General features: G+C 55.9%; 2 protein-coding genes across 5 annotated transcripts; both read left to right on the top strand.

The window, feature by feature from the left end:
• Positions 1-1,864: 1,864 nt before the first annotated feature.
• LOC105471904 (uncharacterized protein SPEM3-like) lies at positions 1,865-9,297 on the top strand. Of its 2 annotated transcripts, XM_071078586.1 has the most exons (5): positions 1,865-2,110; positions 3,149-3,659; positions 5,646-6,132; positions 7,335-7,484; positions 8,060-9,297. In XM_071078586.1, the coding sequence occupies exons 4-5, from the start codon at positions 7,434-7,436 to the stop codon at positions 8,909-8,911; spliced, it is 903 nt and encodes a 300-aa protein (XP_070934687.1). In that variant the 5' UTR covers positions 1,865-2,110; positions 3,149-3,659; positions 5,646-6,132; positions 7,335-7,433; the 3' UTR covers positions 8,912-9,297. The 2 variants fall into 2 exon arrangements, with proteins under 2 accessions (XP_070934687.1, XP_070934688.1); XM_071078587.1 differs by lacking the exon at positions 3,149-3,659.
• Positions 9,298-10,258: 961 nt separating this feature from the next.
• Positions 10,259-19,443, top strand: LOC105471906 (lipocalin 1-like). Of its 3 annotated transcripts, XR_011612915.1 has the most exons (7): positions 10,264-10,439; positions 11,555-11,691; positions 12,737-12,810; positions 13,061-13,168; positions 14,069-14,164; positions 15,053-15,674; positions 15,773-19,443. XR_011612915.1 is itself a non-coding variant. In XM_011724716.3 (6 exons), exons 1-6 carry the CDS (start codon positions 10,329-10,331, stop codon positions 15,076-15,078), a joined length of 552 nt encoding a protein of 183 aa, XP_011723018.2. In that variant the 5' UTR covers positions 10,264-10,328; the 3' UTR covers positions 15,079-19,443. The 3 variants fall into 3 exon arrangements, 2 of the variants coding, with proteins under 2 accessions (XP_070934693.1, XP_011723018.2); XM_011724716.3 differs by having other exon boundaries at positions 15,053-19,443; XM_071078592.1 differs by lacking the exon at positions 13,061-13,168 and having other exon boundaries at positions 10,259-10,439; positions 15,053-19,443.
• The last annotated feature ends 2,332 nt before the right edge of the window (positions 19,444-21,775 follow it).

The following is a 21,775-nucleotide window of genomic DNA, read 5'->3' on the forward strand; positions in this document are numbered from 1 at the left end:
AGATGATGAGCCATAGATTCCGCAACCTCTGGACCCCCTCCCCCTGCAGCTGCCTCTTTCCCAGGCTTGGGGGCCGCATGGCACCCCAAATCTCACACACCTGCTGATGGGTTCAGAGCTACCCCCTCCACTGATGGCGGACCTGCCTCCAGGGTTTCCACAACTTAATTCCGCTGCACAAGTCCAGGGAGGTTCGTTCGTTCTTTCCTTTCTTTCTCTCTTTTTTTTTTTTTTTAAGACTGAGTTTCACTCTCGTCACCCAGGCTGGAGTGCAGCGGCAGGATCTCGGTTCAGTGCAACCTCTGCCTCCCAGGTTCGAGCAACTCTCCTGTCTCAGCCTCCCGAGTAGTTGGGACTACAGGTGTGTGCCACCACGCCCAGCTAGTTTTCATACTTTTAGTAGAGACAGGGGTTTCACCGTGTTGGTCAGGCTGGTCTCGAACTCCTGACCTCGGGTGATCCTCCCGCCTCAGCCTTCAGGGGTGTTCTAACTCTGGCACTGATCCCTACAGAAGAGTGGGGAACGCAGTGACAAATTAGAAGCAAGTCCAACATTGCAGGCAGCTGGAGCTCCCGGGGCTGGATTGTGTACAGAAAGGATGCCGAGCCCACAGGCAGCCCCTGAAGAGTCTGTCACCTTGAATCTGGAAGGATTTAACTCATACAAAATTCGCCTCACCGGAGGATGCGCGGTCCCGGCCGCTGACGTCCCCACGATGGCCACTGGGTGGAGCCTGAGTCCTCTGATTGCGTGGAAGGGCCCTGGGAAAAATCGGGCCAAATTTTACAGAAATATTGGTGGAAAATGTGACCCAAGAAATTCAGCCCATCCCGCTTTCGTCCGCGTGTGTGACAACCTGGGGGACAGCAACTGTCGGGCAAGACTCGGAAGCCCCACCGAGTGGACCACGTGGGCTTTTACCAGGAGTCTTTCAGTGGCCCTAACCCTCGTTCTGAGACACCTGCCGTGCCTAGGCCACCCATCGCTCGCTCTGCAGCCTGAGTCGCAGTTAACTAAACCGGATTCTTCCAAGGTAGGCTTTGCTGTCACCGTAAGACAGATGTTCACTGGGTCCACCGAGCCGCCCACCAAGGCACGGTGACCATCACCATGTGAGCTGTGCACGGGGAGCCCGGCTCGGACGCCGAGAAGCTGAGACTCACACGGCTGCCTCCCACCCACTGCAGCATGCTCAGACCCCGCAAGGGCCTGGGGTGCCTCCGTGGGGATACCTCTGAGATCCCAAAGCACGCCCCTGGCTGTGCGTGGGGGACACTCTTCTCATGAGGTGGGAGTGTTTGCTAGCAGTTCCTGGGGGTGCCCTGTGGGTCAAGCTAATTTGGAAACGCTGCCACGGCACTGGCCTCTCCATGTCCGTGACGGTGCATTGAAGAAAGGCAGCTCCACCCTAGGACACAGGTGGGCGTCATGACCATGACAACCAGCAAGCCGAGGGGGCGTTCGGGACAAGAGGGATGGTGGACATAGGAGGGCACCTCAGGCTCAGCCCCCAGCAGGCCCAGAGCACACAGCGGCCAGGTGGGTCTCAGCCTCCAGAGTGTTGCTGACTTGCTGATGAGGAAGGAGGGAAGCAGGGAGGGAGAGGGGAGGGAGGTGGAGGGAGAGGGGAGGGAGAGAACTGCTGAGCCCGCCTGCAAGGCAGGAGGTGTTGAAGGAGAATCCTGTCGGTCCCAGGTCCCGCCTCCCTTCTGGTTCCTTCCACGGGTGACCTGCACAGTGGGGTCCCAGCTCCCTTCCCGTGCCTTTCGGGGGTGGCTGGTGCGTCCCAGTGCTGTGCTTGCTGTCTCGGCAGAATTCTTTTCAGTTTGTGTATTTTTTCCCACTTGTTTTCAGAAAGGAGTTCCGGCCCGGGGTTCCAGGCCTGTTTGCTATGGAAGAGCAGGCTCCTGGAGCATCGCCAAGGCCCGTTGCCTGGATGGAGGCAGTTTCCACGCGGCACATTTGGGTGGAAACGCCTAGAGGGAGAATCTGCAGAATCTGGGGGCACCTGACACCGGACGCGTCTCGGGCCCTCCGCAGGTGCGGCCAGGCTTGGGCCCTGACTGTCTCCCAGGTGACCTCCATCTCTGCCCCACCAGCCCGGCTCTGGTGAGTGAGAGTGGGGTCCCCAGGGGGCCATGGGTGTCTCCAACACTGCCTGGGCCATGCTGGCTCCTACCCTTCACACCTGGGATGCGGGCCAGTGGCCCACCATGGCTCCTGATCAGCTCTTGTGTCTCAGGCAAGGTCGCCAGTGGCAGTGTCAGCTGGGGACATCCGTGTGGCAGGGGAAGGTGATCAGGAACTGTTGGGTCTGTCGCTCCTTGATGAGTGGACCCGGCTCCCTCTGCTCAGAGCCTGTTTCCCCTCTGCCCTCCCGCTGTCCCTGTGGGATTCCCTGGGTGGAAGAAGCAGGACCTGATGGCATAGGCTGGGCACGGGGGCTCACACCTGACATCCTGGCTATTTGGGAAGCTGAAGCAGGAGGATTGCTTGAGCCGAGGAGTCAAAGACCAGCCTGGGCAAAACAGGGAGACCCCATTGCTATGTAAAAATTTTTAAAAGAATCTGATGCCACTGCTTTTTTTTTTTTTTTTTTTTTCCTGGGGAGATGGAGTCTCACTCTGTCACCCAGGCTGGAGTGCAGTGGTACGATCTCAGCTCACTGCAGCTTCTGCCTCCCAGGTTCAAGCGATTCTCCTGCCTCAGCCTCCTGAGTAGCCGGGATTACAGGTGTAGCTGGGATTACAAGCACACATCACCACACCTGGCTAATTTTTGTATTTTTAGTAGAGACGGGGTTTCGCCATGTTCAGGCTGGTCTTGAACTCCTGACCTCAAGTGATCTGCCTGCCTCAGACTCCCGAAGTGCTGGGATTACAGGTGTGAGCCACCACGCCTGGCCTGCTAGTTGTTTTCAGTGAACATGTGTTCTCTCCAGGCCACAAGGGAGTCACCATTCTGAGGCTGGAGGTGGCAGCCTCACAGGGTCCCCGTGGAATGGCTCCCAACTGGCTGGGAAGGTGTGTAGATGGGGTGGGATAGGCCACAGCAGAGCAGTGGGGCTTCAAGGACTGGCTGCGGCCCCACCCCACAGGCAGGCACAGGTCCTGGAGGACACACCTGGGTTTTCTCCTCCTCCACCAGGACCCTGGCCTGCAGAAGGCCCCTCACCACGCCGACAGGGGCCTGTAAAATGCAAACCCAGCTGTATCCACCAACTGCTTCCACCACGCAGGTGAAGCTGCCTTCTGCCCAGGGCCAGGAGCTCACGGGGCGTGGCCCAGCCACCTCGGCGACTTCATGGAGCACCACCCACCTTCACCCTTCACTGAGCCCCCACAGCCCTGCGCCTCGGGGACCCACCCCGGCGGGGCTCGCTCCAGGCGGGGGCTGGGCTGTCGCTGGCTCCACTGGGCCCCTCACACATGCTGTTCCCACCTCTGGAACACGGTTCCTGACTACTCCCGTCACCTCACCCCACTCACTTGGAAAGGTGGACGCCCGTCACAGCCCCACCCCGACCTGTGTAGCTCTGTGTGGGGCCCTGGCCGCGCTGTAAGTTCCACAAGCTTCTGTGGACCGCACGGGTGGCCGTCTCTCCCCATGCCCAGCACAGTAGCCAGCACATCCTGGAGGTGCACGCGGTGTGTGCCAGGTGAGCTGATGTCTACAGAGCTGCCACCTGCCACTCTGCCGTCCGCCTGCATTACTGGGTTTCTGGGCCGTTCCATTTATCCTTCAGATGAACACAGTTGCTCTCCTCCTTCCTGCTCTTTCTCTGCTCCGAAAGCCCCCTTGCTTCGGTGTCTGGGATCTGATGGGTAAAGTCTGATTTCACACTCAGTCCTCTGTGGTGCCACAGACCGTCCAAGGCCTGGTTCTGTCGGCCCAGCCCCACCCTCAGCTCTCGGCCAGGCCCCTGCGCACTTTGCTGACCATTATCAAGGTCGTTTCTGGGTACAAGCGTGTGGCTTCCCGAGGAGAGTGTGAACATTCCCACAACATCCAGGGAATCTCGAGTGTCCTCTTGTGCACAGAAGCAAACATGTGCTCACGGTCACACAAACAGAAATGTGTCTGTGGACATGTATCACACGTGTGTGCTTACCCACACTCATGCCCACACACAGGCTCGGGCACACATGCTCACACGCGCACATTGCACACAGGTCAGTGTAGCAGGAGTGCTGCCAGAGTCCCCCAGGCAGCCATTGCGGGGGCACAGTGAGGTCTCTGCTCAGCTCCCCCGACGGCCACTGCCCCACCTGTCTGGCTGCCATGGCCCCAGAGACCCAGCTCACCCAGGCAGTGACATCTATTCTATGTCCCCAAAGCAACTGGAAGCCGCTTGTGGGTGGAGGCTGGGAGACAGGATCCAAGGTCTCAGGGGCAAAGGTACGGCCTCATCCCCAACGGTTCTGAAGCTCATGGTGACCACGGGCTCCCTGGGAGTTTAGGGAAAGTCATGGCCTTTTCCCAGAGAAACAGGCAGAACCCCCATCAAGCGACATGTCGGGGGGGCTGAGATTTCAGGGCCCTCAGGTGTGCCCTGGTCTAGATCTCTCCCAGGCCCATCCCAGTCCCATGAGGGCAGCCCAGCCCCAAGAACCTATCTGACCTTATCAGCAGAAGCTGATGTCACCCAAGGCTGGCAGCGTCTAGGAGGCCCTGGATGGCCACATGTTTTGATTCTGGCAGGTGGTGCAAGGAGGGGAGGGAGTTGGTGGGTGAGAAGCCTGGGCCTGTTCTCTTTGGGCCACCCTGCCTCTGAAGCAGTGCATAGAAGCCCCCGGGCGAAGCCATTTATCCACCCTGCAGCCCCATGTCCCCAAATGGCCATGATCAGGGACGTTGAGGCTGTGGCCCCTCAGTGTGGGGCTGGGCCTGGCCTGAGCCCTGCTGTATGACAGCCGGGGCCCCGGCAGTTGGACTTCCATCCTGAGCAGGAGGTGCTCCGGAGGTTCTAGGAGGAGGGTGCAGGAGGGCAGCCAATGGCCCCTGAGGCCCGTCCTGGACCCCTGCCACCCCACAGTACCCTGTGCACCCCACAGCACTCTGCAGGCAGAGATGCTGAGGCACAGGCCTCCTGCTACACAGGGAGGCGGCAGTGAGGGGGCAGCTGAGTCAGGCCTGTTGTGGGCACTGCACTGAGAACCCACAGGGCTCTGAATGTGCTCACAAAGGGGATCTGCAGAATGACTCCCTTGGAGAGGGCAGGAGCCGTGGGACACTGCCCCTCCCTCCTCTGAGATCCCCTCGGGGTGGGGGCCACCTGAGACCTCCCCACCGGCTGGCCGGGGTCCAAGCAGGGCTCAGAACCTGGGGCCCTCGGCCAGGCCTGCCTACTGTGATCCCCACAGCCACAGACGCAATGGCCCCAGGTAGGAGAAGATGCAGGGAGCCCCCGCCACCTCCTCAGCATCACCCGTGGCCATGGGGCCACACCAAGCTGTCCAGCCCAGCTGGGGAGGGGGTTCGGAGTCAGCGGCCCCCAAGACCCCCGGCCCAGCATATGACGTGAGAGAAAGTGCACACCTGCCCTGTGCATGACCGGCCCCCATCGCTGCTGCAGCCCAGGACCTGGGGAGGAGGGGCTCGGCAGGGCTGCCACAGGCTGGACACCGGACCCTGCTGCCTCCAGGTGGAGGGACCACGAAACTTCATGAAGCTCCGTGTCACCAAGGACCATCACTGAGGGCAGAGGCGCCCCCGTGTCTGTGTTTCATGTCAGACATCAAACTCCTGGAAAACGGCAGCTCGAAGGCCTCCTACTCCTGCGTGGGACAAGGGCTCTGGTGGTCGCCCACCCCGCCCCCAGGTCTCCACCTCCACACCCCCTCCTCCCCTCGGAGAGCCCAGGGCCGAATCCCCACACCCAGCCCCTTTCCCCTGGGCTTCCCCACTGCTTGTGGGTCCCGCCAAGCCTCGAGCCCCCCAGGAGGGCCTTGGTAACAGGGCTCAGGGCCGCCCGTCTGAGCTGCTCCCCTGGAAGGTGGCGTGGCAGCCCTCGGCTCCTCCTGGGCAAACCCAAGGCCGGCGACCGATTCACGCCCCGGGTGACGCTGACAGCGCCAGCTCCAGCAGCACATCTCACCAGGAGGGCCGCCTCTGTTTAGAAAAACCGGAAAGTGCGTGAGCGAATTCTACACCCCCAGAGTCGTCTTGAGTAGAAGTGGCCACGGCTCCCAGGTGGCTCAGATGGGGTTGGCGTGAGCTAGTTATTGATGGAAATGTGACTTGGTGGGAAGGTTCCGGAAGGGGCAGTGAGGCGAGGTGGGGCAGGGATGAGGAGATGACACCACAGAAATTCAAAAACCCCGAGCAGTGGCTCCCCACCTGTGCTTCTCGTACTCCCAGGGTCCCCGCACACTGGAGCGGGTCCCCTCCCCACCAGCTCAAAGTCCGAGACAGGCGGGGTGGTGGCCGGGAGGCCGCTGCGGGGAGGGGCTGACCAGGGTCTGGGGTGCACAGATTTCCCTTTGGGAATAAAAGTCACGGTGGGAAGTTTGAGGAAGAGGGAGGTGAGCGCCACGCTCCTGGGTGCTCCATGGACGGGCGTCCTGTTAAGCCAGGGCTTGGGCTGGGTGAGCCTGAGGCACAGAGGCAGCGAAGGCAGGATTTGCTAGAGTTAGGAAGGTCCTTCCACCCCCTCCTCCATGTGTCTGGCCTGCCATCCTTCTGACCTAGAGACACAGAGAAGGAGAGACAGAGACAGACAGACGGAGAGACAGAGATGGAGAGAGAGATAGAGACAGAGATGGAGAGACAGAGAGAGACAGACAGAGACAGAGATGGAGAGACAGAGAGACAGAGATGGAGAGACAGAGAGAGAGAGATGGAGAGACAGAGAGAGAGAGATGGAGAGACAGAGAGAGACAGAGACAGAGATGGAGAGACAGAGACAGAGATGGAGAGACAGAGAGAGACAGAGATAGAGAGAGAGAGATAGTGATGGAGAGACAGAGAGACAGAGATGGAGAGACAGAGGCAGACAGACAGAGATGGAGAGACAGAGAGAGACAGGCAGAGACAGAGATGGAGATGCAGAGAGAGACAGAGATGGAGAGACAGAGACAGACAGAGACAGAGATGGAGATGCAGAGAGAGACAGAAGCAGAGATGGAGAGACAGACAGAGAGAGAGAGACACAAGACATCAGTGGTCTGGGTCTGTGTCCGTGGTTGGATCTTGGGCTGCAGGTGACCATCGAGGACTGAGCTGTGAGGGAGACGGGGTCGGAGCTGGGCCAGCCGGGAGGGGCAGGGCACGCTGGAGTGGAAGGCAGCCGGTGGATCCCCACATATGTGAGCTGTTCCATTTTCTGTCACAGAGAAGGGCAGAGACGATCTCACTCCCGTGGCTCGGACTTTGTCAGGGAACCAAGAAATGCAGCAGGAGGAGTGTGGTCTCCTTCCTTATCACGACTGACATGGAAAAATCACAAGGCAGGCAGCCTCCCTGTGGCAGAGGCCCGAGGCAGGTGCTGCTCAACCCCGGGACAGCAGCACCCATACGGGGACAGTGGAAAGAGAAAAGGAAGAGAGTCCAGGGGGTGGGCTGTGAGGATCAGGGGCTGGGGCCCCATGCCATGGGCTGGTCTCCCTCCATGGATATGCCAGGGTACCCTCTTCACCTGCCATCCTCATCACAGGTGGTGTTGGTCATCTGTGACCTCCCTGGTATCTACCCCCCCCACAACCCCATGCACCACCTGCTGCAGCCCTGGTGGCCGCAGGAATGGCTGCGTGGGTGAGCGTGGGCAGCAGGTACAGGAGACCCGCACACGTACAGAGGGCGTCAGGAAGGGACGGCGTCAGGGGCCGCTTGCGTAGCCTCGGTTCTTGCTGGGACCTGAACTGGAGCAGGCTGTGGGGCGACCACACTTCCCAATAGGAAATTCACCCTGAGAGCATGTGGGCCAAGAGGCAGCCAGGAGACCCGGGGCCGTCTGGGGTGGGTTTGGCTGGTCCAGGGCTCTGCAGAGTCTGGGGCTGGGCTGGGGGATCAGGTCCCTGAGCTCCTGCAGTGACTTCTTCTTTCTGCTTTAATCCACAGCAAGGTGCACAAACTCCAGCTGTGGGTGAATGGATCCCTGCCCCTGTCCACACCTGCTGCTCTGGGCCAGCGGCCTTTTCCACCAGAGGGGACGGGGTCTTGCTCCAAGGACGGCCCTCCCAGTGCAGTCCCCAGTCCGTTGGGCCAGAGGCCTCAAGGCAGTGCTGGTTAAAGATGGCTGGTCCAGGGCCCGGCCTTGGTCAGAACATCCAGGTGGGAAGACCCTACTGTAGACCGAAGAAGCCCCTACTCTCTCTACCCAGGTGTGCAGGGCTCACCGGGCAGGTGGGGACCCTCCAGAAACTCCCACTGAGGCCTCAGGAAAAGCCACAGCCTCCTCCCACCCCAGATGCCTCCTCCCACCCCAGATGGCATGAAACTGGCACCCAGTCTTGGTGCCCCGTTCCTTGCCTCCAGTCACCCCTTCTGTCTGCCCCCTGCACACACAGCCCTGCACACATATACACTTGCACACTCACACACCCCCGCACACACACCCCTGACCTCACACTTGTACACACACATCTGCACTCACACCTGCACACACTCTTGCACACACCCTGCACTCACACATCTGCATTCACACTCCTGACCTCACACTTGCACACACACCTGCACACACATGTGTACACTCACACACTTACACATGCACACCCCTGCACTCACCCCCTCCACTCACACACACCTGCATACACACCCCTGCACACACACCCCTGCACACACACCCCTGCACTCACACTCCTGACTTCACACTTGCACAGACACATCTGCACTCACACCTGCACACACATATACACACACACCAACACTTGCACACACCCTGAATTCACACCCATGCACTCACACTCCTGACCTCACACTTGCACACACATCTGAACACACACATGCACACTCACACACACACGCACACCCTGCACTCACACACATCTGCATACACACATCCCTCCACTCACACACCTGGATACACACAACCCTGCACTCACACATACCTGCACACGCACACCCCTGCACTCACACACACCTGCGCACACACACCCCTGCACTCACACACACTTGCACACTCACTCCTGCACACAGATCTCAGGCCAGCACCTGGCCACCAGGGAGGTTGGGAAGTAGAGGAAGGTGCCCAGAGGCAGAAATCATAGACCCAGGGCAGCAGCTGGGCCCTGGAAGGTCCACAGGGAGTGCTAGGACCCCCTAAGGCCCAACCAAACGGGCAAACTTGAGGTTGAGTGTGGCTGCTGTTGAGTGACATCCTGCACCCAGAAGGAGGAAGAGGGATGGAGGCCAGAAGCTGCCACCCTGCACTGAGCCCTGCCCGGCCCTGGCCCCTTCTGGAACCTGCATGCGGGTGCAGGGTGGGGCCTTCCCAGGGCGCAGGGGCTGTGGGTGGGGTGCGAGATGCTGTATTGGTCCCTGGCCCCTTGACTCAGGCACGGCCAGCTCAGCATTGGAGGGTGTGCGGGAGCCCAGACTGAGTCAGCCATGGGTGGCAGCTGCTCCGTCTTCCAGCACACAGGGGACGGCCGAGGTCTCCTCAGGCCCACCTGCGGCCAGGGGTGGGGAATGACACTTCATCTTCTAGCCTGGCCGTTCCCAAGGCTGACCTGAGAGAGCTGCCTCACCCTGGCCTGCTGATGGAAGCCTCCAGAAAGACGCTGCAAATCAGGCCAGGCCCTCCCCAGCCTGGGCTTTGGAGCCTCCCCGATGGGCTGGGGGCATTTCATGCAAACCTAACCGGACCCTTGGCAGGACCTTTGGCCGGAAGCTGACTTCACAGTGAGCTTATGAGGGGCAGGCACTCAACTAAGCTCTTTCCTTTATTACCTGACTTCGTCCTCAGAGCACCCTGCACAGACCGTGTCATCCCTGCCCCCTCTCCATCTTTGGAGAGAAAACAAGCTCAGTGGGTTGAACTTGGGACTACCCACATCCCGTCGTGGGTGGGGGTGCATCACTCCTAGAGTTAACCCTGCAGCACCAGTCCTCCTCTGCCCTCTTCCCAGCCCCCCTCAGGCCACAGGCCTCATCCCAGAATCCAGGACAGACGTGCAATGCAGTTAAACTGCCCAGACAGCCACGCCACACCCAGTCCAAACCACAGCTTCCCATCACTTTAGACGCCGGGCGGTGCCAGGGAGGCGGCGTCATTCCTGGGGTAGGCTTGCGGAACTTGGAACTTTTAGGTGGCGGGTGGGAAGGTGGGGTGGGTCTGGGCAGCACAGAGGAGGGAGCTGGTTGGGGGCAGTCTCCCTTCCCCGGAGTCATGGCGCTGGAGAAAGGCCCTTTCCTGCTGCTGGCCCTCGGCCTGGGCCTGGCAGGTGCCCAGAAGGCTCTGGAAGAAGTGCCGGTACAGCCGGACTTTGATGCACAGAAGGTAAGTGTCATGGGTCCAGTCCCCAGACTCAGGCTTGGAACACGGGCTGGGGATGACACGAGTGTCACATTGAGGAGGTGCAGGGGGTGGGGGCAGGTGGGCGGGGACTGGGGTTTGGGCCCTGCCTGACCCTGCAGCAGCTCTGGAGGGTGAACTGCACCTGAGCCTGGGTCCAACCGAGGCAGGAATGGGCTCTGTCCTCCCGCACAGCCGGAACCAGCGGCCACTGATTAACCTCGGGGCGCTTCCCTCTCTCCTGGCTGTGGAAGCCGCAGCACAACAGCAGTCTCAGGAGAAGGCTGCAGGGCGGCGTCCAGTGAAGCAGAGCACCCAGACGCTGGGCCCAGGCAGGGAGCAGGGGAAGGGTTCACCCTGGGTGACACGAAGAGGCCAGCCCCGGGTGCAGGGAGGGTCCAAGTTCCTCCTCCCTGTGTGGCCCCTGGGGTCCTGTGCTGCTGGTGGGAGTGCAGGGATGGAGGGACACCCAGCACAGAGCCAGACCCTCCCTTCTACCCTCCCTGGCCAGGGGAACAGAGCTTGGATCAGGCAGAGGCAGGGGTGTGGGGCTGAGGGAAGTGAGGGTAGCAAGTGGGGAAGGGGATTGGACAGAGATCTGAGAGAAGGGGACGGGAGGTGACTCTTCCCAAGAAGGAAGCACGGCTTATCCTCCACCTGGACCCACAGATAGGCAATATAGACTGGGAAGAGGGAACGTTTGCCAATGCAGCCCCCTGGGAGGGGCACGACCTCCTGGTGACCATGCTCAGTGCCAGAACTGGGGCCTGAGAGCTCAGAGGGTAGCCCACTGGTGCCCACAGCCGGGCACTAGCCGGCCTCTCCCGCCCCAGCCTGCACCCCTGCAGGTGGAGGGGGTGCCACACGGCCAGGCACTAGCCCTCTCCTGCCCCAGCCCGTACCCCTGCAGGTGGTGGGGTGCCACACGGCTGGGCACTAGCCGGCCTCTCCCATCCCAGCCCGCACCCCTGCAGGTGGACGGGGTGCCACACGGCCAGGCACTAGCCCTCTCCTGCCCCAGCCTGTACCCCTGCAGGTGGTGGGGTGCCACACGACTGGGCACTAGCCAGCCTCTCCCGCCCTGGCCCGCACCCCTGCAGGTGGAGGGGCGCTGGCTCACTCTGCAGCTGTCAGCCAGCCACGCAAACCTGGTCTCTCCGGCCGACCCTCTGAGGCTTGCTCTCCACTCCATCCAGACCAGGCACGGTGGCGACGTGGACTTCGTGCTGTTCTGGAAGTAAGCATGGCTCCTGCCACCCCTCTCAGATGCTCACTCTCAGACCCAGGGACCCCCAAGGGACAGTGACAGTGTTCCGAGGCAGAGGAACACATCACACCAAGCTGAGGCCCAAGATCCCGCTCCAAGAGAGGCAAGCTCGGAAGCTGCCAGAGGCAGGTGGGCAGGAAACACCAGCCCAGCCCTGGAGGCCACGTCCAGTCCCAGCAGACATGCCCACTGGGCCATGGGCCTGTGTTCCAGCTGTGAAGGAAGCCCGGGTCTGGCGTTTTAAATGTGCCATCTCCAGTGTTTGAAAGTTGCCTAATTCCCAACAACCCTCTCCCAAGGACCACAGCCACCCGGGTCCATGCCCCTTTCGGCCCCGATGTAAGTCAGGGAATCCTAAGGACAGCTGCGCTGTCAGCAAAAGAAAATCAGCCCTGGGGACAAGCTGTGCTGAGCCCAGTGACACCGACAACAAGCTCACATTGTTCCACCTGCACCCACAGCTCTGAAGGCCGTGAGACCCACATCCTAGTAGCCACTCAGTCACAGACACACTGTGCGGGGGCCTGCAGAGTCCCGGGGGTTGGCGGGTACCCACCCCAAATGAGAAACTGAAGACCCCAGAGCAAAGGGCATGGGGGTGAGGGGGGCTCTGTCTGTGCACAGAGCCAGAGCAAGTGGGGACAGGCAGGACAGTCAGGGTCCCAGCCCCCAAGACCTGCAGTTCAGAGCCAAGGCCAGACTGGGACCAATCCGCTCCAGGAGGTTTGGTGTCATCCCAGAAATGAGGACGACCTCACTTCCTCACTCTGACCCCATCCCCAGCACCCCCTGGGCATCGCTGCCTCCTGGCTGCATGACCCTGGTGCCTGTGCCCGGACAAGGCTGACCCAGAGCCTGGGGAGCTGACGCCCCGGGGAGGACAGGAGGGCTCTCAGCTGGTGGCAGCCCCAGTGTCCGCTGGTAGAGAGCCCTGAGAGGGTCACAACATCCTGGGGCAAGACAACAGGACAGAGTTGGAGGCTGACCAGGCCCTGGTTCCCTTCTCCTTTCCCAGGGGAGAAGGGGTGTGTAAAGAAGCAAACATCACCGTCCATCCAACCCAGTTGCAAGGCCAGTACCAAGGCTCCTGTGAGTGCCCCTGTCCGGGATCCAGGCTGGGCTCTGAGTGGGGAGGGGCGAGCAAGGGACGCTCGGACACCCGGCCCTGGCCGCAACACTCAGGAGGGGGCTGTCGGCTTTGGGGAAAGACCAGGTGCTGGAAGGAGGTCGTGCATCCTCTTGGTCGCACTGCACTGTCCACAGGGCATGGGGGGGTCCAGGGCCTGGGGGACAGAGGAGCGAGGCATTGTGTATCACCCGGCCCCGGGGTCTCCCACAGTTGAGGGTGGCAGCATGCACGTACGCTTCGTCAGCACCGACTACAGCAACCTCATTCTTTACGTGCGCTTTGAGGATGACAAGATCACCAGCCTGTGGGTGCTGCTGGGTAAGTGGCCAGCTCTCCCCAGCGCTGGCCGATGCAGTGCCCCGGTCCCCAGATAGGAGGGAGGAGCTGCCGGACACTCCCGGGTCTGTGCGGAGACTGGCCGTCCTGTCTGGGAGGTGCCTTCTATGCAGTGTGTTCTGAGGGCGCAGGCAGCCTCGGGCTGAGCTGCAGCTGAGCGCACCCTCAGGGAGGGTGTCCCCACGCAGGACGTGCACCGCGGGTCAGCTACGAGGCGGGCAAGGCTCTGGGCACTGCACTGGGAGCTTGAATTATCAGTGGATGGAACTGAGAAAATGCTTTCCTTGTCTTCCTCCTTATCAAGCAATGTCTCGGGGTCCTGTGGGTCTGAAAGTAAAAGCACCATGGGAGAAGGGCTTGAAGGGCACAGGGGACAGAGTCCGGGACATCGAGAGGCTGCGGTGTCCTGAAGACAAGGTGGAGATAGATGGGCCTGGGGGCATTTCAGGGCGGAAGATCAGCCGGAGCCGAGCCTGGGATGGGGTGGGGGAGCAGGACAGCAGCAGTCGAGAGGCCCCAGGGCTGAGAAGGTCGAGGGGGTGGGAAGGGTGGCGCCAGGCCGGAACTCGGGACCCTCTGGGGATCTCCACTGAGGCGGGCCAGGCCTGACTCCCTCCTTCCAGGGGCACTTTACCTGCCGTGCTCAGAACAGACCTGTGTTTAGAGGAGACAAGGTTGGGGCCACTGCAATCAGAGCTGGCCGGGCCCGCGAGGTCGCAGAGGGGGTGCTGCAGTGGTCCGACGAGCCCCCAGCCCGTGGCAACTTAGTGGTGGGGTGATGCCCAGGGCCTCTGCCTCCCCATTGTTCTCCGCAGAGGAAGAGGGCAGAAAAGACAGAGGCTCCAGGCCTCAGTCCCTCACTGTCAGCTCCTCTAATTCCAGCCAGAAGAATGCAGGAGGACCCCAAATGGGTGGGAAGATACTTGGAGTACGTGGAGAAATTCCACCTACAGAAAGTCCCGGTCTTCAACATAGATGGTGAGCACTGCCCCCCAGCCACGTCCCGGAGCCGGACAGGAGGAAGACCCAAGGGTCTGGGGCCTGGTCTTCCCAGCCAGCACCACAGAGGGTGTAGCCCATCCCCACTCCCCTTACGGCCAGGCCTGTGCAGGCTGCTTCAGGGGCTGCCAGATTTCACCAGCCCCACGTGACACAATGATATGGGCCCGATGCCGTCTCCACTCTACAGATGTGGCTCAGAGATGTTCAGTAACAAGGCCAAGTTGCACAGCTAGGAGGAGGAGCTGGAAGGGATCCAGATCTCCTCCCTCCTGAGCCAAGTGCCCAGCCAGCCTCTCCCCTCTCTTGCCTCCCAACACATCATTTGGTCAATCAACAAACACACGGGCCAGGCCTGTTCTGGGAGTTTGGGATTCACTTAGAACAAGACAGATGCATCATCCATCCCTAGTGCAGGTTACATGGTAGCAAGCATTGTAATTACCTGATTTGTTAGAGGCAAGGGCTACAGGGGTGGGAGTGGGGGCTAGAGCAGGGTTTGGGGAGCCTGACCATGCTGTGTGAGTACAGGCAGCCAGGGTGGGTGGCCCTGAGATGGGATGAGGTGAGGAAGGTTCCCTGGAAGAGGGGTCATGCGGATGGAACAGGAGTTGAGCAGAGGAGGGCAGGGATGAGATCCAAGGCTGAGTGGGGCAGTGGTGGGGCCTTGTGGGCCCCCAAGGGAACTGGGTTTCCACAGAGCACAGGGCCCTGGCAGGACACAGCCAACATGGGGAGGCAGAAGGCCAGGTGATGCCACTGAGGGACGGCTGTTTTGTGCTATGTGATTGATTGACTGATTGATTGATTTCAAAATGAATGAGTGAAGTCCTCAGAATCACCAACTGTTTCTTTTCTGCTCCACAGGCCCTTGTCCCCCACCCCGAGCCTAGGTCTGGTGGCTCCGGAGTCTTCCTGCCTGGGCTCCTTACCCCTCTGTTGCCCTCAGCCCCCCTTCCACCTCCTTCACCTTGGTTTGTGGCCTAGACTCTGCCCCAGTTCCCTGCTGGAAGTCCTTTTGCATCTCAGGGACCCAAGGAAGCTCCCCAGCCTGGGGCCCAACCCTGCCTGTCTCCTGGTCCCCTCCCCTGCTGGGAAGGCCTCTTCCTTCTGTGGGTCTCCAGGTCCTACCAACCACCTGTCAACCAACAGCCGAGGGCCAACAGCATGCCCCAGCCTGGTCTGTGGGCTTGGAGCACACACAGGGTGGTGAGGAGGGGGCACATGGCCCCCTGAGCTCCTACCCACAGCTCCAGATGCCTCCAAAACATATACAATGAGTGGAACACTGTAACCCCAGGCGCCTCCGATGCACCCCCCGAGAGCTGCTGGGGTGGCCCCCAAGTGTCCTTCAGGAACTTGACCCCACGGAGGCTGTTCTCAGACTCCAGCTCCTCTCCACTCTGACCCGCCTCACCTGGGTCTGCTGGGGACCCTCTAGAGAGGCGGCGTCCATGCTCCGTGAGCAAACACATATGTCTCTACCAAGGTCCGAGAACCCTGAGTGAGCCCAGCTCCAGACCCTACTCCCCGTAGGAGTCCAGCAGGGCCGCCAGGTAAACAAGGACGGCTCTACCTGTGTGGCAGGTGAGACCGGCCAACGCCCACTCCTCCGGGCCCAGGATTCTGAAGGGCAGCACCCGCTTCTGCTCCCGGCGAGCCAGGGCCGCCCATCGGCAGGGCAGGCTCTGAGGAAATTGGGTCAAGGACTTGATACTTGTCGTCTGGAACTCCCAAGACAGGTATGGCCAGAGGCTGCCCCGAAAACGCCTCCAGTGAGGCCTTCTCCCCCTTCTCCCCCTTCTCCCCCTTCTCCCCCACGTGGGATAAACACAACGGAATGAAACCCAGAGCTGGTGGTGAAGCTGATGATGAAGCCCCACAGTTCTCCTGAAAATCAACAAGTCCGGCTGGAAAAACACAAGGAAAAACGACACTCACAAAGCACACATGTAACAAGAGGTTTATGGAATTTGTAAGATCATAAAAAATAGCTTTTTCTGGGGCCCTAAAATGACCGGGATAAATAGCGATGCGAGAGTGCTGCGTCTCTCTCAGCATCGTTGAGTTGGTAACCTCAGGTTCACCCACACACTTCAGCAATTCCATTATTCTTCCAGTGGGATTTTTCCCCAAACTGCAGATCTGTATCTAAAATTTACATGAAGGAATAAAAGTTTGGAAACATTTTTAAAAGAAGCATCATGCAGATGGCTGTACCATTCTATCCTAATATCAAACAGCAGTGATGAGAAGCATGTGACATTAGCTCAGGGCAAAAGAACAGCAAGAAACTGGGTATCAAGTCAAGGAATGAACCCAAATGTATACAACAACTTCAGAGATGGTACAAATGGCCTGTCCTAAAAAAGCATTATTTATTCAATAAATAGTGTTGAGGGAAATGGGCAAGACAGATTGGGGGAAATAAGATTGGCTATCTCACCTACACATTATCTTAAAATTCGTTCCTGATCAATTCTGAATAAAAGGAAGGAAATCTTGAAACTTCTTTCTATAACTTGCGGATGGGGTGCCTACACGGACAGTATCAACACCAGGGGAAAGGTTGAGAGCTTTAAACTTGGCATATCAAAGACATCATCAACACTATCAAAATGGAAAGAACAATCTGAAATTAACATTTGCAGCAAAAGTGACGAAGGGTTCATATCACATATGTAAATACATATGTAAATCAGAACTCCTTGAAGGGCCAGGCGTGGTGGCTCATGCCTGTAATCCCATCACTGTGGAAAGCTGGGGGCCAAACGATGGCTTGAGCCCAGGAGTTTGAGACCAGCCTGGGCAATACAGCAAGACCCTGTCTCTAAAAAAAAAAAAAAAAAAAAAAACTTAAAAAAAGCAGTCCCAAATTAAAAAAATAACAAGAAAAAAAATAGCTGTGCATTGTGATATACATCTGTAGTTGCAGCTACTTGGAAGGCTAAGGCTGGCAGATCCCTTGAGCTCAGGAGTTTGAGGCTACAGTAAGCCATGATATCACACCACTGCACTCCAGCTTGGGCAACAGAGTGAGATCCTGTCTCTGAAAGTAAAAAGAAAAAAAGCACTGAGCAAAAGATAAGAAAGGCTATTTGCATAGATCAAAAGGCTGATTCAAAGGTTTGACTTCGGCCAGGTGCAGTGGCTCATGCCTGTAATCCCAGCACTTTGGGAGGCCGAGGCGGGCAGATCACGAGGTCAGGAGATCGAGACCATCCTGGTTTACACGGTGAAATCCCGTCTCTACTAAAAATACAAAGATTAGCTGGGGGTGGTGGTGCACACCGATAGTCCCAGCTACTCAGGAGGCTGAGGCAGGAGAATGGCGTAAACCCGGGAGGCGGAGCTTGCAGTGAGCCGAGTCTGGACTCCAGTCTGGGTGATAGAGCAAGACTCCGTCTCGGAAAAAAAAAGTTTGACTTCATAAGTAATCAAATAAAAAAGAGAGGCCATTTATTATTGCTCATCAAATTGGCAAAATTGAACTACTTCTAGAAATCAGTTTAGCACCCACCGTGAGGGAGGCACACGCTGGCTGGTGGGGACAGACGCTGGCTTTTCTGAGTGACCGGGTTTCTAAGCCTCCTAAGCAGGCTTGCCCTGGCACCTGGAAATTCTAAACATTCGCAAGCTTACCTGTTGTTCTGCCGTGCAAATCAAGAAATTTACAATGCTTTAATACCGACTCCATAATTTTTAAAACTAAAACTTCAGAAGCCTTCTCAGTAAGTCTTCTAGCCTCACGCATAAATTGGCAGGAAAAATAAAAGAAGTTTTGTTTAGTTCAGTACACCCCACCCTTTCCAGATCCGGCCCAAGTGATTACTAAAACTGTATATATAGGGTTTGTGGCTAATGTAATATCTATTTTCACCCTTTTGAAACTTTCATAGTTTTTTTTTTTTTTTTAAATATGACAGCTACTGTGTGAGATTCAAGAATAAGTTGCCGAAAAGATCACCTTCTCTTAGTCAAAGGAGACAGCAGCAAAAAAAGAGGGAGGGTGAGCTAAGCCTTGACAGACAGGTTCTTTAAGATGGTCCCCGTCATGAACAGGGTATGAGGGGGAGGCCGGGTGACATAACAAAGGGGACCCTGAGGTGGTAGCCCCAGGTGTAATTCTGAACCCAGGGAAGCTTTCCTCAGCCTCCGTCTTCCATCCCAGGAAACGGTGGTCAGCGCTCCTTGCAATCCGGTGTTTGAACTGCCATTATTTTTGGGACACCTACTGGATTAGTTTGCTCAGGCCACTAAGTTAGTGTCCACACATACATGTACATAAGCTAGTCTCCCAAACAAGGGAACATGTGTGACATCCATTTGCCGAAGAGAATTGGGTTCCAGTCCTCGAGGATTAACTCCTCCTGTAAAAGATGAGGAATGCACCATTTGGCAAGTTGGGCATCGCTGGATAGTAGCTTTAGCTTCTTTCCAGGTAACGCCGTATCTGCGTTTGAGACCAGAGGCATTAACATGGCTCAAATTGTGAAAGTGTCGAGCATTAGGTATTGCAGTAGCATCTAGGCGATCAGCCATTTGATTCCCTTCAGTCAAAGGTCCTGGAAGAGGTGTATGAGCCCTAATGTGAGTGATGTAAAAAGGGTGCTTTCTACTCCTAACTGCTGTTTGCAATTGGGTAAATAAAGTCATCAGTTGTTCATTTGTATGAAATCGTAACTGAGCATTTTCAGTTAACTGGGTGGAGTGAACCACGTATGAAGAATCAGAAATCACATTAATAGGCATCTCAAAAGCAGTCAATACCTCAATTACAGCTACAAGCTCTGCTTTTTGAGCTGAAGTATAAGGCGTCTGAAAAACTTTACCTTTTGGCCAGAATAAGAAGCTTTACCATTACTAGACCTATCTGTAAAAACATTCTCAGCACCTTCAATTAGTTTAAATTTAGTTATTTTAGGGAGAATCCAATTAGTTAATTTCAAAAACTGAAACAGTTTCGTTTTAGGAAAATGATTATCGAGAATACCCGCAAAGTCAGCTAAACGGGTTTGCCAAGTAGACTATTTATAAAGGCTTGCTGCATTTGTGCCTTCGTGAGAGGGACAATAATTTTTCCAGGATCATATCCACGTAATTTAACAATCCGAGTTCGCCCATTTCCTATCATGGTAGCAATTTGATCCAAACAAGGAGTTAGAGTCCGTGAATTAGTATGTGGAAGAAAAAGCCACTCTTGTAAGTCCTGTTCTTGGACAATAACACCAGTAGGTGAATGCTGAGTTGAAAAAGTTAGTGAATCTATAGTCTTCTCTGGGTCTATTCTATTTATTTGAGCTTTATGGACTTGCTTCTCAATCAGTTGTAACTCGACCTCAGCCTCCTTTGTTAATTGTCGAGGGCTAGTGAGACTAGGATTTCCTCTAAGGATAAAAAACAGATTACTCATGGCATAGGTAAGAATGCCTAGAGCAGGTCGTATCCAATTATGTCCCCTAGTAATTTTTAAAAGTCATTTAATGTTTTTAATTTATCCCTACGTATGGTTACTTTCTGTGGCACAATGGTAGTGTCATTTACTAAGGTCCCCAAGTAGGAGTAAGGAGTAGTAATCTGAATTTTGTCAGGAGCTATAATTAAACCAGCACGAGAAATTGAATTTTGTGAGTGATCACAACGTTGGCTAATATTTCTCAAGTGAGGGCAGCACAAAGTATATCATCCTTATAGTGAATAATGTAATTGCTTGCCCCACATACGTCTGGCAAATTGTTGGGCTGTTTGACATGCCCTGTGGCAACACTTTCAAGTGACAATGCTTAGCAGGCTGCAGGCTGTTTACCGCAGGAATTGTAAACGCAAACTGTTCACAGTCCTGCTCAGCTAAAGGGATAATAAAGAAACAGTCTTTTAAATCTATGACTATTAAAAGCCAATTTTTTGGAATTATAGCAGGAGAAGGCAATCCTGGCTGTGATGCTCCCATAGGTTGTATAACTGAATTGATGGCTCTTAAGTCAGTTAACATTCTCCATTTACCTGATTTTTTCTTAATTATGAAAACTGGAGAATTCCAAGGAGAAAATGTTGGAGCTATGTGCCCATTTTCTAATTGTTCAGCAACTAATTTCTCTAAAGCCTCCAGTTTTTCTTTACTTAGCGGCCATTGCTGTGTCCAAATTGGCTTATCTGTTAGCCATTTTAAAGGTATAGGTTCTGGAGGCTTAACAATGGCCACCATCAAAAATGATATCCTAATCTTTGGTGGGAACTTTTTCCACTTGAAGTGGTTCTTTCAAACCTTGCAAATGTTTTTCTAGTCCCATACCAGGGACATACCCCATTTCATGCATTGTATGTTGACTTTGAGGGTTATATGATTGTTCTGGAATTAGAACTTGTGCTCCCCACTGTTGTAATTAATCTCTTCCCCCTAAATTTATAGGTACAGAAGTTATAATTGGTTGAATAGTCCCAGGTTGTCCGTTGGGCCCCTCACAATGCAAAATATAACTACTTTGATATACTTCAGGGGCTATACCAACTCCAACTATGTTAAATTGAGCAGGTTGAACTGGCTACATGGACGGCCAGGGCTGTAGAGAAATGATTGAAATGTCCACTCCTATATCTACCAAACCTTTACATTTCTTTCCTTGAATAATTATTTCACAGGTAGGACGTTTATCAGTAATTTGATTTACCCAATAAGCTCCTTCGCCTTGTTTATTTGTGCTTCCAAATCCTCCTGTTCATTTAATTTCACTTTTTCCCATTCCCACATATGGCACAATCAGGAGCTGTGCTGTGCGCTCTCCTGGCTCTGCTTTCCAGGGAACAGAAGTAGATACAACAACTTGAATTTCCCCATTGTAAGCTGAATCAATGACTCCTGTGTGTATTTGTACGCCTTTTAAACTTAAACTAGGCCTCGCTAAAAGTAATCCTATTGTCCCTGCTGGCAAGGGTCCACAGACTCCTGTTGAGACCTTTTGCAGGGGTTCCCCAGGCTCACAGCTTTTGTGCAGCATAAATCTACTGTGGCACTACCGGCTGTGGCAGGGGACAGACATTGTGCAGGGGTGAGGGAACAGCCTGAGCTGGAAATGCCCCGGTTTAGAACAGGGCCCGGGATGGGCCCCTCATGGCGTTTCCCGAAATCAGGTTCCCTTCTTTATCAAACTTAGAGTGACACTGACTAGCCCAGTGTTTTCCTGTTTTACATTTTGGACATATTTCAGGCTCAACAGTTTTCTTTTTTCCGCTATCTGGCAGGCTGGCTTGCTGAATTTTTCTACATTCTTTTTTAGTATGACCATGCTTCCCACAGTTAAAACAAGCTCCAGGAAATGGAGTATTTCCTTTATCCACTCTCAGTCCTGCCATTGCCTGTGCCAACAAAGTAGCTTTATGCAGATTACCTCCAATACCATCACAGGCCTTGACATAATCAACTAAATGTGCTTTCCCTCTGAGAGGTCGCAGAGCAGCCTGGCAATCAGGATTAGCATTGTCGAAAGCTAGTAACTGCAACACTATATCCTCTGAGCAGCCGAATCTGCAATCATCTTTTTAAGAGACTCCTGTAACCGAGCTATAAAATCCACATATGGGTTCCCTTGGTCC

This window comes from Macaca nemestrina, chromosome 14, assembly GCF_043159975.1.
Source record: "Macaca nemestrina isolate mMacNem1 chromosome 14, mMacNem.hap1, whole genome shotgun sequence".
NCBI classification, from domain to species: Eukaryota; Metazoa; Chordata; class Mammalia; order Primates; family Cercopithecidae; genus Macaca; species Macaca nemestrina.